Below are 14,635 nucleotides of genomic sequence, written 5' to 3'. Positions count from 1 at the left end.
GACTCTGGGGACCGTGAGGAGCCGTGTGAAGACTGAGCGGCTGTGCGTGAAAGGCGCGGGGACTGTGTGGGAGCCGGGGCCCTGGGAGGAGCTGTGCGCACGGCTGCGCTGCAAGCCTGGTGCTCTGGGCAGGCACTCTGCGGGCGGAAGTGCAGGAAGTGCCGAGGAACCGCGTGATGAGCCGCGAGAGGCGCTCGGCAAGGGAGTGGGAGGAGCTGCGCGGAACTCTGGGGAACGGTGTGGGGAACCGTGTGAGGGAACAAGGAAGGGGCCGTGAGCAGCTGTGATGGAGGCTTCGTAGGAACAGGGCGAGACCGGTTTGGGGGCAGCGCCGGGAGCGCGGGGGCCCGTGGGTGATGAGGCCAGAGGGCCGGGCCTGACCTGCTCCCCAGCGCCATCAGGAAGCAGCTGACCGTGATCTAGCGGAAGCGGCCATGGGTTGGCCGCGGGCTCAGGAAGGCTGACTGCAGCTGGATGCGCCCGCGGTGTGAGGAGCCGCTGGCAGGGGGGGCGGCCGGCGGGACGGCGGAGGGTCAGGGTGGCGAAGGTCCTGGAGCTGAGGCACTCGAGGCCGGGCAGGCGGAGTGGAGGGCGGAACGTGTGAGGGAGCCACCGAGCCAGAGGCGCCGCTTGGGCTCCTCGTGGGGTGACCGGGTGACCGTGGGGCGTTTAGTGTGGGAACGAGAATGTGACAAACGTGGCAGGGAATTCACCCTCAGGGGTTAAGTGATCAAAACACGCGATACAAGTAGAGTCTCTTCACTCACCAAGTTTGCAGTGGGAAAGAAGCTGCGCCCTGGTGGCCAGACGCTCCCACACCTGCTCTCTCGCGGGGGAGCCGCGCGGCATTTCCTCCCGCCCCCCAGTGGCGGGTCCCGGGAGCGGCCCTGACTCGCGGGCCCTGCAGGCTCCCCTCGGGGATGCCGCGTCTGCACCCTGAGGACGCCCTGCGGGGCCCTGGGGGCCGCTGCGGAGCGGACGCTCCGGAAGCAAAAATGTGCACGAACGAGGGACATGGGGAAGTCCCTGTGTCACGATTAGTGGCGCTTGAGGGGGCCTCGTCCTGACGGGGCGAGGGGGTGGGGAGGGGGACCAGGTTGTTGGGGGCTTTGGAGCCGCTTAGGCGGGACGGGCCCGGGCCTGGCGGAGGCGGCTGCACGGGGAGGGGGCCCCGCAGGGCTTCCCGCAGGGCTTCCCGCAGGGCTTCCCGCAGGCGAGGGGTCTCTTCCCCTCAGTCGGCAGAGCTGCTGGCGGCGTCTGTGGGCCGATGGGCTCGCGCTGGTCCTTCTGACGGCGCGGAGTGTGGAGGCACTGGTCCTGGCCACTGGCATCAGCCCGCCCGGGCTCGGCCGGCGGTGTGGCCCAGACACACCGTGGTGACGGAGGAGGGGGAGGCCAGGGAACGTGCTGGCAAGTCCCTGAAGCAGCCCGAGCGGAGGCACTGGGGCTTGGGGTGGGCTGGAGAGGCCTTGGGAGCGGGCCCCGCCCTGAGCCCCAGGCAGCCTGGACCTCGGGGACTCACCTGTGCTTGAGCCCCTCTTCCTTGCCCCTCCGGTGGGCTCGGGGCTGACCTTGGACGCTCCTCTCCTGCAGAACAAGAAGAAGAAGAAGACAGACTTCATTCCCTACAGAGATTCGGTGCTGACCTGGCTTCTCCGGGAAAACCTGGGTGAGGACTCGCCCGACCCGGATCCGCCACCCGGCCCGGCCGCCGCCCTGTCCTCCCCGGCCGAGGAGGGTGCCCATCCTTTCCGGGCGGAGCAGCGAGCCCGGGGTCTCCTCCCGGGGGCCCGACACAAGCCGGGGACCCGGGTGGCTCTTGGGGCTGCAGATGAGCAGCCGCCGTGTCGGCGCTGCTGGCTCAGGGTTGTGACGCCCAGACCGAGGCCACCCTCTGGGCCTCGGTGATTCTGGGGAGCCCTCTGGCTGGCTCTTGGGGGGCTGCCTTGGTTCCCCCTCCTCCCCTCCACCTGAGCTCTGAGCCAGTGGGACGGATGGGGAGACGGAGCCGGAAACGCCCCAACTCCGATGTCTTCCCACCCAAAATGGCCTTGGGGTCCTCCCCACCTACACTTACAGTGGGGGCCTGACACCCAGGAACGTAAACTGAGCCCCGGGCTGACCCAATGGACGTGGACAGCTGGGGGTCTCCAGCCTTCCTCGGCTGCATGGCTGGACCCTGCACCCCAGAACCAGCCTAGCTGGTCCCCGGCTCGGGCCAGCGTCGGGTGCAGTGTCAGGCCACCCGGTGGAGGAGAGGGCAGATGGGAGACCCCGGGGGCAGGTGCGCCCCCCGAGAGAGGACACGAGAATCACAGGAATGAGTGTCCCTTCACCTGAGACGCGGCCGGGAGGGAGGCCTCTCCCCCAGGGCCACACCCAGGTCCCGCCCCAGGGTGGGTTGGGAGGCCCTTCACAGCATGGCACCTTGAGCCCTTCGCAGTGTCACCTCGCAGTCTGTGTGGAGGCCACACCCTGGAGATGTGGTCCCCGGGACTGTACAGGTCCCTGAGGTCTGTGGGTCCGTGCGTTTCCTGATGCCGGGATCCATGTGACCCGAGCTGGGAATCTGACCTGAAACATCAGGAAATGTGTTCCAAATAGGAAAGATAAAAGTGAAATTTTTATGGGACAAAAATAGTCCTTGTAGTGAAGGCCATAAAACTCTCCACAACTTTTCTCTTTATTATGGGGAGGGGGAGGCCTGCTGGTTGTAATGTGACCCCAAATGTCAGAGAAGCATGGTTTTATGTAGATGAAAAGTGAGCAAGGTGCCCGGCTCGGTGAGGGAGGCCGGCCGCCTGCTGTCTGCTCACCTCCCAGCTACACCTGTGCGGGGGGAGGGCGGGGGGGGGGGTGCAGCAGTGGGGCTGACCCCCCGCTGGGACCACCTGCTCTCCTCCCACAGGCGGGAACTCGCGGACAGCGATGGTGGCGGCGCTGAGCCCCGCAGACATCAACTACGATGAGACACTGAGCACGCTGAGGTGTGTCCCGAGGGGGGTGGACCCTCCCTGTCCCCCACCAGCCGGCTTGGGCAGTAGTGGATCCTCTAGGTGCCTCCTTGCAGGGCCGGCTCACCTGGACTTCTTGAGGCTCCAAATGGCTGGCAGGGCACCTGGCGCTTCTCGGGCCCCGTTCCGTTTCCCACCGCTTGTGGCCTCGAGTGGCCCAGGGCCCTGCCATCTGACCAGGAGAGCTGGGCTCGCGGGCTGAGCGTTTCGCCCCCACCCATGGTCCACGGAGCCACCAGGGTCTTTAACAAGCCACGGGGGGACAGGCGTGTCTGAAGGTCCCTCTGGCCAGGGGCCGTCCCGGGCTGCGGGAAGCAGCTTAGCGGTCTGGCTCGGCGCTCTGGCATCTTGGCTGCCACCGCAAAGGGCTGGAGTGCAGGTTAGATTCGCACCGTCCACCTGGGACCACAAGTCCAGGTGCGGAGGCCTCGCCGTGCGGAGAAGGTTCCACCCTGTCCCTTCCCCTCCCAGGGCCTCGGTTTCCCCAAGTGGCAAGCCCCCCTGTAGGTCGGTAGCCCTGGTGACTCCCTGTCGGAGATGCCCCTGCAGGTGGGCGCAGGCGGGGCTCCGGGTGCCCTTGGCCGCTGGGCGGCACAGCCCCCAACCCCCCTCTGCCGCCCAGGTACGCGGACCGGGCCAAGCAGATCCGCTGTAACGCCGTCATCAACGAGGACCCCAACAACAAGCTGATCCGCGAGCTGAAGGATGAGGTGACGCGGCTGCGGGACCTGCTGTGTGCCCAGGGTCTCGGTGACATCGCCGACAGTGAGTGTCTGCGCCCGCCCGCCCGTCCCGGGCAGGGCAGCGGGGCTGTGGGGCTGGGGCAGGTCCCACTGCCCTCGCGGCCCCTCTGGCCCGAGGCCAGGCTCTGCTCCGGGCTCCAGGCGGAGCCACCTCTGGGTGGGGGGCCGGGGTTCTGGGCTGGGCCTGGGGAGCTGCACGGTTTGGGTTTGCCGCTGGCCCAAGCAGGCTGGTGACGGTTTCCCGGAAGCCACAGCGGCCAGCTGCGGTGCTGGGGTTGTCCCCCCGTCCCGCTGAAGACCACCGCCACCCTACCTGATGCCTGGCCTGCGACGGCGCCCTCTGGAGACAAACCTGTTCTTCTGTTTCTGTCTCTCCCCCTCGCCTCCCCCCCCTTAGCCAACACTGTGCCCGGAGGAACCAAATGTGTGTATCCCCTCCGCTGCTCTCTGCGCATCCCTGCTTTGGCCCGGCCCCGCGGGGCGTAGGGCAGCACGGTGGGGGGGCGGGGCGCACGCACCCCTCCTTGGCCTTCCCCCTCTGGGGGCTGGGGGACCTGAGCCCTCTCTCTCACGGCACCCTGCGAGCCGTGATCCTGGTTCACCCCCGCGTCTGCTGGGAAATTGAGGCAACAGGGAGGCACGGGGCAGTCAAGGCCTCCTCTGGCCGAGCGTGGCTGAGGTCAGGCTCTCTGCCTGCCGTGCTCCTAGAGGCCTGAATGTCAGCACAGGGGCTGGGACAGCTCACAGGGCCGGGTCCATCCCCGGCTCCTGGCTCCGGCCCCCCTCTGACCCCACCCACCCCAAGGCCCCTTCCCCTGGAAACGCCAGGAGTGTGAATGCTGCCACGTCCTCCCAGCCTGCGTCTCCCGCTGGCTGTGGGCCCGGCTCCCTGGGCAGGGGCACGTGCTGGGGCCTCCCCAGCCCAGGGGCCACAGGGCGCCCTCAGTTTCCCTAGTGCCCGTGCTGTCCTACGTCTGCCGCTGCTCTGCCGTGTGTCTGCTTCTGCCAGGAGGGGCCTGGGCACCTCCCACCCCAGGGGGTGTGGCAGCCCCAACTCCCGGGCCTTGGGGGGCAGGGAGGCTAGAGCAGCTTCTTGGGGTGGAGGAGTGGGGGCTCCCTCGGAGGTCCCACAGTCCACGGCTCAGCCAGGGCGCTCAGCGGGGCGGACAGCACCGCCCGCGCCCACAGCTCAGGGTGCGTGGCGGGCTGGTGGGTGGCGGGTGCAACGTGGGGCAGAGAGGATGAGGAGGAGCGTCAGGGTCTGGGTGCAGGGGGGCCGCCGGGCAGTGACAGCAAAGGGCGGTGGGCAGGAGGGCAGGGAGGCCGGTGGCCCGCAGGCTTGGCATGTGTGCGGGGGGAGCGCAGGCCCCGGGCGGGGATGCCGAGGGACCTGGCGGCGCAGCCGCACCGTGGCGGGGGCAGCATTGCATGTGCTCGTCCGGGCGCCCAGCTCGTGGTCCCTGCTTGCTACCTTCTCTTTTCCTGCCTCTTGTTTTTTCCCAACTTGGTCTTTCTTTTCTCTCCTCCCGTCTGTCTGCCCCCCTTCCTCCCGTAGACGTGTCCGACCTTGAGAACAATAACCGTAACCGTGGCGGGGCGGAGCTGAGTCCAGCCCCTGACAATCTCTCCACAGTGACCAACGCCCTGGTGGGCGTGAGCCCCTCGTCCTCGCTCTCGGCCCTGTCCAGCCGTGCCGCCTCTGTGTCCAGCCTGCACGAGCGCATCTTGTTTGCCCCGGGCAGTGAAGAGGCCATAGAAAGGCTGAAGGTGAGGCAGGGCCGGGCTCGGACCTGGTGGGCGCTAGGCCAAGATCCCTCCTCTTGGATGGTCGCAGGCGGAGGGGCTTGGTCAGAGGTGAAGTGAGCCGTGCAGGGGGACGCGGGGTGCGTCTCGGCCCCCGACCCCAAGCACCCCATCCAGGGGGTCGGTGCGCCCTGTCCAGGACCACGGGGCCCATCTGCTGATTAGGGCGGGGGTCCTAGGGCCTCTGTGTCCTCCTTCCCGGGTTTCCGTGCTTATACCTGCTCCTGCGTGGTCTTCACCCTCCTGGCTTGGCCACGGGCGGCTGCATTTAGGGTTTGGGTTACTGGCTTCCTTCAGCGAGTGGGAACAAGGTGTGGGTGTGAGCGGTGGACGGCGAGCCCAGACAGAGGGGACAACGGCACAGGCGCCAGACCCGGGCTGATGAGGGGTGGGCTGTGCGGCCCGCCTGGGGCCACCTGAGGTGGGGGGCTCCACTGGGGGGATAGGGTCCCACTTGGGGTGTGGGAGGCGTCCACCCGGGATGGACCTGGGGTGCAGAGGCCCACTGGAATGTGGGGACTGGGAAGGAAATGGGGAGGCGGTGCTGGTGTGGGAAGTGTCGTCCGTCTCACCCGTGGTCCAGGGGCATCCGAGCCTCAGAACCGGTGTCAGCGTCTCCCCGCGTGTTTGTTTATTCCTCTGGGTTTATTCTGCCTTTCTCTCTGTTCTCTGGGTGTGTCCACAGGAAAGACACGCGTCCTTTGCACGTATTAGCTCTCAGCCCTTCACCTTGATCTTTCAGACTTCGAGCAGCCTGGATGGACCTGGGAATTGGGGTGTCGGGCCTTGCAGGCCCGGCTACTCGCCTCCTCTTTGCCTGGCACCCAGGCCTCTGCCCACTGCCTGCCGCCTGCCCTGACCTCGCTCTGCTCTGTCTGCTCCCCAGGAGACGGAGAAGATCATCGCTGAGCTCAACGAGACGTGGGAGGAGAAGCTGCGGCGGACGGAAGCCATCCGGATGGAGAGGTGGGCGGTGCGGGCGGGGGGCCGGCAGCAGCCCTGTGCTCAGCTCTCGGCTCCTGTACCCAGGGGTGGCCGCGTCCAGTGCAGGACATACCTGTCCCCTCTCATCCAGTGACCCCCCCCCCCGTCACCAATGGCCCCATTGACCTGATTCCCAGTCAGGGGACCAGTCCCTCAAGTGGGCACCTGAACGCATTGACCAGATGAAACATCGTGTGGGTGCTGACCTCGCTCTGTCCCCCAGGGAAGCGCTGCTGGCCGAGATGGGCGTGGCCATGAGGGAGGACGGCGGCACCCTGGGGGTGTTCTCTCCCAAAAAGGTAGGAGCCGGCCATTCTCTGGGCTGCCCCGATGTGGACAGGGCTGGGGGACCTGCGGCCCCTGGCAGGGTGTCAGCTCCTGGAAGGTCAGCAGGGTCCTCCTGGGAGCAGGGAGAGCGACTCCAGGCACCCGGCCAGGCTCCCCCGCAGCCATGCCTTCCCCGTGCGGAGCCTAGACCCTGCCTCCTCATGGTGGTTTGTCTCTATGGCCTTAGGGCGCCGGAGAGGTCACTTAGCTGCCTGAGGGGTGGACTGGGCCCCTGAGGTTGGGGTGAGACCGGGGTCCTGAAACGGGTGGGGCCTGGACCCCCCAGGAGCCTGCACCCCTCGTGGGCAGGGCCTGGCTGGACACGAGCTGGGAGCCAGCTGCCCTCTCGGAGATTGGCTAAAGTAGGGTTTGGCTGTCCCAGCAGGGACCCCTCTTCTCCCACCCAGGCCCAGCTTGCCCATGGCCCCGGCCCTCAAATGGAGCAGAGCACCACCCCCTGTTCAGTAGCTCAGATGGGGCGAAGCGTGAACATCAGAGAAAAAGTCTCTGCATGATTCTAGGGCCCAGACCCACACACCCATGCACCCACCCCAAAGATTGCCAGACCCTTAGAGCCCTTAGGAGCTTAGCTTCAAGCCCAGAAGCCTTCCTGGAAGGCAGTGGCGGTCTGTTCTGACCCCAGCACGGGACTCTGCAGGCCTTGCCCCTGCTGCCTTGTTGGTGAGGAAGTGCCTGGCTGACTTTTCACCCCAGCAAAGCGTTTCTTTGTTTGCCAGTCTCCGAAGCTGGCGGCATGTAGAGCCCCCGCTGAGCCATTGGGGCCCCAAGGGAAAAGGAGCACGGGGCGCTGGTACAATGGGCACATCCGCTAGGGTGGCTGCTCCCTGGGGACAGGGCCAGGCTCCTCAGGCTCCTTCTGCACCCATGCACTCCGGCCCAGGGAGCACCTGAGGCCTAGAAGCAGGAAGGAGGGGTGCCTGGGAGGACCTCGGCAGGGCGGGGAGCAGGTGGCACCCTGGTGGGGTCCTACTTCACTCCCTTCTGGACAGGCCTTTGGTTTTCGTTTAGAATGCATTGTTCTTGAGCCGTTGCATTGCCTCTGGGCACAGTGCCCCGGGGTGGGCAGGCGAAGCTGGGGTACAGGTGTCCTCGGGAGACTGGCTGTGCAGTCTTTTGGCTTCATTGGTGGCAGAGGGATTTGCTGGTGGCCCCGGGTCTGGACATTGTCCAGGAGTGGGAGGACAGTGGGGTCCCCAGGACTCTGGAGAAGCACATGGGCCAGCTGGGTCCCCCGCTTGGCCCCGTGGAGGGAGCACAGGCCCTTCCTGGCTGGACGCCTTCTGTGCTCAGGGGAAGGGGCCGCTGTGGATGGTCTGTCCTGTGTCTGATGACCAGGTGTCCACAACCCTGTGCAGGGGTGTTAGAGGGGTTTGTAGCTCAGGGTGGGGGCAGCTTGCCCCAAGGTGCCAGGTGGGAAACAGGAAGCTGTTCCAGCCTCTGGCATGTTGCAGGATCCTTGCCCGGGACCGGGTGTGAGGTCAGGAAGTGTCGGGGCCCAGAGACCCCGGGTGAGAGCAGCGGAGAAAGTGAAGATAGGGGGTGCTGGTCCAAGGCCCAGTGGACAGAGCCTGCAGTGGCTGCCCTGGGCACGGGATGGGGTGGGGAGCCGAGGGCAGTGCTTAGACGGGGCAGCTGGCGAGAGGTGGTCACCTTGGCTTTGGGTCATGCTTTGGTAGACCCGTGGTTAGGACAGGTGTGGGCGTCTGACCTGGGGGGCTCAGGGGGACTTTTTTCACAGCCTCTCTGCTCCCTGGCATCCAGGGCCCGACCCCTCCCTGCCCAGCGTCCTAATCCCGGGGCCCTCAGCTCCTGGCTGCCCCGGTTGGAATGGGGACCTGCAGCCCTGTTCTAGGATGGAGGACCAGGCCCAGGCCCCATGGGACCCAGCCTTGCCCTGCACATCCCAGGGCCTACCACAGCCTCCGAGCACTCCCTGGGCCCTCAAGCGCTCAGAGCTGGGGTCCCAGCCCCTCCCGAAGCCCAGCCCCTCAAGTGCCGCCTGGCAACTGTCCTACCAAGACTCTGGGGTCCCCATCAAAGTCTCCTTCTCAGGAGCCATTTCCTTCACATCTCCTCTCCTCTCTGCCAGGTTGGGAGGATATTGTGTCCCCCGAGAGGCCAGGCCTAGGGCAGGTGGCGGTAAGGTCTTGGGGAGAGAGAGGGCAGCAGGCAGCCCGGGCCGGGCTCCCGCTCCCCGCAAAAACAGGTGACCCTTCTATCTCTGCAGACGCCGCATCTCGTCAACCTGAATGAGGACCCGCTCATGTCTGAGTGCCTTCTCTACTACATCAAGGATGGGATCACCAGGTGGGGGTCGGCGGGGTGAGGGGAGGGGTGGGCTCCCCCACTGAGGGGTCGCTGAGCCCGGGCATCTGCTGGCAGGGGTGCTGTGGGCCCCTCTGGGCAGTGTGGCTCCCCCAGGCCAGGCCGCTTGGGGGTTGTCCCCCGGACCCCCGCTTGTGCTCTCCAGGCATTTCCCGTAAGAGCTGGGCATCCTGGGGGCTGCAGGGGGACCAGGCAGGCCAGTGGGTGGCGTCGTGGTGCCGTGGGTCCAGCCGGCACTGATGACTGCACCACACACACAGAGTGGGCCGGGAAGGCGCAGAGAAGCGGCAGGACATAGTCCTGAGCGGGCACTTCATCAAGGAGAAGCACTGCGTCTTCCGGAGCGACTCCCGAGGGGGCAGTGAAGGTATGGCCTCCCCCGGCCCCGCCCCTATCCGGCGCTGCTGGTGTCGCCCTCCTGGCTCCCCACTCAGTCCCGGAAGCCCCCCGGCCCCCCCCGAAAGGTGCTCTGAAGGCTGGGCTGGGGACATGCAGCTCCGTCCCTGCACAGGGGCTGGTTCGGGTGCTCACGGGCGGGAGGGCACTGAGCCTGGATCGAAGGGACGGTGATTCTTAGGCCACGCCTTCCCGTGGGCTGGGAGCGGCCATCTGTCCATCTCCCTGGCCGGCCTGCCCTCGGGCCTCCGTCCCCACTGCCGGTTCTGGGCATGACCCTTCCTTCTCGAGAAGGCACCTGCTGGGCTGTCCCAGTGCCCACGGCCCCCGAGATCAGGGCAGGCGTCTGGACAGCCTCTGGGATGCAGACCAGTGACCAAAGTCCCCTCTGTGACCAGGCCACTTCAGGGTGGTGGCCTTAAACAGTGTTGCGGACGTTGGTTCTCCCAGAATTCTGTTCCCGAAGCTCTCTCTCCCCTCAGTGGGTGGGCCCAAAGCCAGGAGGGGCTCTGGGACTCCTGGGGACATGTGAGCCACTGTTTTCCATCCCACCTGGAGACCCTGCAGGACGGGGCGGTCACCCAGCACGGCCTCCCCACCTCTGACTTGGGCCCGTGAGCCTCCCAACTGGGCATCACTTTCCTCATCTGTGAGGGGCTGAGAGGCCCCTCCGGCTTCTCGAGGCCCAAGCCAGGTGCCACAGGGAGGAGAGGGGCCTGGCGGGGGCCGCGCCTGGGTGGCAGGTGGCCAGGTGGGTCGTGCCCCCTGCCCCCGACCCTGAGTGGGGCTTGCTGGGCTCAGACGGGGATGCGGCCAGGAGGACAGCCCCTCACGGTCCTCCTCTCCGTGCCCCCATCTGTCCTATAGCCGTGGTGACCCTGGAGCCCTGTGAGGGGGCAGACACCTACGTCAACGGCAAGAAAGTCACGGAGCCCAGTGTCCTGCGGTCAGGTACAGTGGGGGCAGGGGTGGCCCCTGCCCCGCCCGCTCTGCACGCGCGCCCCTCCTGCTCGTGCGGCACCCCAATCCGCCCCCCACCAGCCAGGCAGCACACAGGCCCGGGGCGGTGGGGGGGAAGGCTGCTCCAGCGGCGCCGAGTCGACGCGGCAGGCCAGCCGGGGCGGGATTCCGGGCGGTGGGGCGCCTGTCCCAGAGCCCCGGTGGGACGGGCGCGGTGGGGAACGGAGGAGCAGCCAGCGGGGTGCGCGCTGCACTGGCCTCTGGACGCCGGCCCCCCGCTTCGTATCCTCACGTTCTAGAACACACCTGGAGATGTGTCTGTCTGTCCATCTATCCAGAGACTTATTTAATGGAATTGGTTCAGGAGGTGGTGAGGGCTGGACAGGCACGTGTGAAATCCACAGGTGGGACTTCCTCCTCAGGGAAGCCTCAGTTTAGCTCCTGAGGCCTTTCACCCGACGGGGGGAGGCCCACCTGTGTAACGGTGGGTGGTCTCCTGTCCTGGGGTCACGTGATTGTAGGTGCACCGTTGGGCTCCCCAGCCCGGCCAAACTGACACACAGCACTGACCATCGTGTCAACTTTGGCTGGGGTGACTTTTTGCTGAGATTGAGGGGGACCCTCCCCTTCCCCAACTGGAGGTGCAGAGGGGATGGGAGGCCTAGGAGGGTAACGCCTGGCAGCCTGACGTCCAGATCTCTCCGGCCACCCTGAAGGGCCTTGTTTTTAGCTTCCAGGACTCAGGGTCCTGCCTTTGGGGTCCCGAGGGATGTTTTGAGGGAGGGACACACTGCGCGTCCTGGATTCATGGGCCTCGTGTGGCTGCCAGTGGCTGGCGTCCTCGCCTGGCAGCCAGTGTGGGGAGATGGGGCGGTTGAGCTGGGCAAGGGCAGGTCCAGAGTGTCCTTCTCCCCGCTGTTGTTTCACGATGGGGCCTGGTGTTTGCGGGCTCGGGGCAGGGCCCGGGCTGGGAGGGGAGGCCGAACTCGGGAGCTGGAGGTGGAGCTGAGGGAGGCCTGGGGAAGACCAGCCTGCAGGCCTGGGTTCTCTTGTGGGTAGAGGGGCTGAACCAGCTCTGCAGGCCTCAAGGCAGAGCTCAGGTTCCTGGAGAAAGTTGGAAAGAACCTAGGCCGTCCAAAGAGACCCCCACTGGCAGGACTATCCAGAGACAGCAAGCACTGCCCTCGTGGGACAGGTGTGCCCTGGAGGGTCCTGCAGACAGGGTGGACCCTGGCTCTGGAAACACGCAGACCCCTGCCCTGCTTCCGTCGGTGGGACAGATGGGAAGGGAAGCTCCCGGCAGGAGGGGGCCCTGCAAGAGGGGGCCAACCCCAGCCCTCGGGTAGGGGAGTGCCAAGGCCCAGGGCACGGGAGCAGGAGGCCAGGCTGGCCCGGGGGTGGTACCTGTGGGGCTGTGGAGAGGACGGGACTGTGGAGAAGCCCCAGGACTGTGTTTTGCCAACATCGCTGCTACTGAAAGGGGAGGGGCCGAGGGGTGGAACCGGGGAGAGTGAGGAGGCCCGCTCAGGTCCTGGTGGAGGAGGTGGCCCCCCGGCGGGGGCGAGGGTGACAGTGGGCACAGGACCCGGGGGGCCGGCTCCTGGCAGCTGGAGGCCCTCCCAGGGGTGGGCAACGCTAGGACCCCAGTTGCATTCCTCCTCTTTCCCTTCTCCTCCCCCCTCTCACCCCCGAGACCACCCGAGGCCACAGGTCCACCAACTCTGGCCTCGCCTCCGTCCCCCAGGAAACCGCATCATCATGGGAAAGAGCCATGTGTTCCGGTTCAACCACCCTGAGCAGGCAAGGCAGGAGCGTGAGCGCACGCCCTGCGCGGAGACGCCCGCTGAGCCCGTGGACTGGGCCTTCGCCCAGCGTGAGCTGCTGGAGAAGCAGGGCATCGACATGAAGCAGGAGATGGAGCAGAGGTGAGGCCCCAGGGGCTGCCGCCAGGGCGCCCCCCGAACCCGCCGTCGCCCGGCCCGCCCTCACCCCCACGCGCTCTTACAGGCTCCAGGAGCTGGAGGACCAGTATCGCCGGGAGCGCGAGGAGGCCACCTACCTACTGGAGCAGCAGAGGCTGGTGAGGGCGGCCCGCCCGCCAGGCCCCTCGCGGGGCTCAGGGCACCCAGGGTCCCTGCTGGCCCGGCCCTGTGCTTGGCTGCCCGAGCGCTCGCTGCGGTGGGGCTGCGTCCGGGCGCCCTGGGCCCAGGCCCGGGTGGGAGGGCTGGGGACAGTCTGGTGTCCACGTGGCACCACAGGCCTTGCGTCTGTGCCCAGGACTACGAGAGCAAGCTGGAGGCCCTGCAGAAGCAGATGGGCGCCCGGTTCTACCCGGAGGTGAACGAGGAGGAGGAGGAGCCGGGGGATGAAGGTGAGGGAGCTCGTCCAGCGTGGAGGTGGGCTGGGGAGGGGTCTCAGGGAAGAGGCCCCGGGCCGCTCCCTGCAGGTCAGCTGGTTGGCAGCTTTGCCCTGGGGTCCCTGGCCTGAAGGCAGTATTTAAGAGGCTGTGCTGCAGCAGGAAAGCACCTGTGCATACACACGCACACGTGTGTGCACACGCCTGCTGGTTGTGGCGGGGGCGGCCTGGAGCACGAGGAGGACGGGGCGGGGTGGGCGCTCCCAGGCGGGTGCCCTGCGTCCACTCACCCCTGTCCTGCCCGATGGAGGCTGGTGCTCCTCCCCGGACAATGTCTCTGCTCCACACCTTGGGACCCGCTGTGGGAACGTTTGCTTGGGCGGCCCACTGGCTGACCTCTTGCTGCCCGGGGCCCGAGGATGGCTTAGGGGCAGGGTGTTCACGTCCAGCTCGGCCTCCGGTCAGCTGGTCGGGACCTTTGTGCTGACGTGACCAGGCCTCCCCCGTCTGGACTCGTCCACCTGAGAGGGTGTGTGGGACAAGCCCCAGTCTGCCCTCCTGCCCCCGCCCCACTGCTGCCCCCCAGGTCCTTGCTGAGCTCCAGCCCGACTCTCAGGACCCTGGCGCTCACACTGGTGGAGCTGGCGGCCTCTTTCGGGCGCGAGGTTGTTCGCTGCAGCAGAGCTTGCTGCCAGTTAGTGTGAAAGTGGGGACCCGAGCCCTGAGCCCCGAGCCCCCAGCCCCGTGATGACCACGTGTGCCTCTCCCCACAGTCCAGTGGACGGAGAGGGAGTGTGAGCTGGCGTTGTGGGCCTTCCGGAAGTGGAAATGGTACCAGTTCACGTCCCTGCGGGACCTGCTGTGGGGCAACGCCATCTTCCTCAAGGAGGCCAACGCCATCAGCGTCGAGCTCAAGAAGAAGGTGGGCCCCTGCCGCTGCCCCTGCCCCCGCTGTCTGCGCCTCGGAGGGCGGGCATTACCCATCCTGCTTCCTGCCGGGCCTCGGTGCCAGGCTGCTCTGCCTCCCGGGAGGGCGGGGCGGACCCCCTGACCTGCAGCCCCCAGGAGGAGGGTGGGCAGTTGGAGGGGGGGCCCGGGACTGACAGAGGGGGACACGCAGGCAGGCCGGTGGGCAGGTGGAGCCTCCTCTCCAGCGGCCGGTGGGAAGGTTCCGGGAACGGTTGAGGGACAGGCAGCGGGATCTCTGGGAGTGGGAAAGAGGCCCTTCCAGGGCCAGGCTCCGCCCTCTCTGGGGCTGACGGGCGTCCTCCTCACCGGTCACAGGTCCAGTTCCAGTTTGTCCTCCTTACGGACACACTGTACTCCCCACTGCCGCCTGACCTGCTGCCCCCAGAGGCCGCCAAAGACCGAGAGACTCGCCCTTTCCCCCGAACCATTGTGGCCGTGGAGGTCCAGGACCAGAAGAACGGGGCCACCCACTACTGGACGCTGGAGAAACTCAGGTGCAGCGGGTGGGCCGTGCGGTGGGCAGTGGGGCGGGGCTGCTCCCCGGGCCTGGGCTGAGGCCACTGAAACGGAGGTGGACGTGGGATGCATGGGGCTCACGTGTCCAGGCAGCTTTTTCTCCTGTTTTGATATCTTTTAAAATCAGACGAAAAAAATAAGTTCCTACTTACTCCAGCCTCGTTATAGAATCCATATTCTCCTCGACCAGAGCAGTGGCAAAGTTTGGAGGAAGGGGCGGG

At 66.9% G+C, this 14,635-nt stretch overlaps 1 protein-coding gene across 5 annotated transcripts in view; it reads left to right on the top strand.

Annotated features, from left to right (window-relative positions):
* The window catches only part of KIF1A (kinesin family member 1A), a 93,072-nt gene that overhangs the window by 38,165 nt on the left and 40,272 nt on the right, over positions 1-14,635 (top strand). For 4 of the 5 annotated variants that reach the window (XM_082465297.1, XM_082465296.1, XM_082465295.1 and 1 more), the window contains exons 11-24: positions 1,594-1,669; positions 2,909-2,987; positions 3,637-3,779; positions 5,391-5,524; positions 6,447-6,526; positions 6,768-6,843; positions 9,120-9,199; positions 9,478-9,584; positions 10,481-10,564; positions 12,318-12,498; positions 12,581-12,653; positions 12,851-12,944; positions 13,703-13,851; positions 14,214-14,392. In XM_082465297.1, the coding sequence (XP_082321423.1) occupies positions 1,594-1,669; positions 2,909-2,987; positions 3,637-3,779; positions 5,391-5,524; positions 6,447-6,526; positions 6,768-6,843; positions 9,120-9,199; positions 9,478-9,584; positions 10,481-10,564; positions 12,318-12,498; positions 12,581-12,653; positions 12,851-12,944; positions 13,703-13,851; positions 14,214-14,392 (1,535 nt within the window). Of the gene's footprint in view, positions 1-1,593; positions 1,670-2,908; positions 2,988-3,636; positions 3,780-4,154; positions 4,182-5,312; positions 5,525-6,446; positions 6,527-6,767; positions 6,844-9,119; positions 9,200-9,477; positions 9,585-10,480; positions 10,565-12,317; positions 12,499-12,580; positions 12,654-12,850; positions 12,945-13,702; positions 13,852-14,213; positions 14,393-14,635 lie in introns of all 5 variants that reach the window. The other variant, XM_082465293.1, reaches the window with a different exon arrangement.

Source organism: Balaenoptera physalus, assembly GCF_965194825.1.
Source record: "Balaenoptera physalus genome assembly, chromosome: 6".
Taxonomy (NCBI): domain Eukaryota; kingdom Metazoa; phylum Chordata; class Mammalia; order Artiodactyla; family Balaenopteridae; genus Balaenoptera; species Balaenoptera physalus.
The sequence above is the reverse complement of the archived record's forward strand: the minus strand, read 5'-3'. Positions and strand labels throughout refer to the sequence as shown.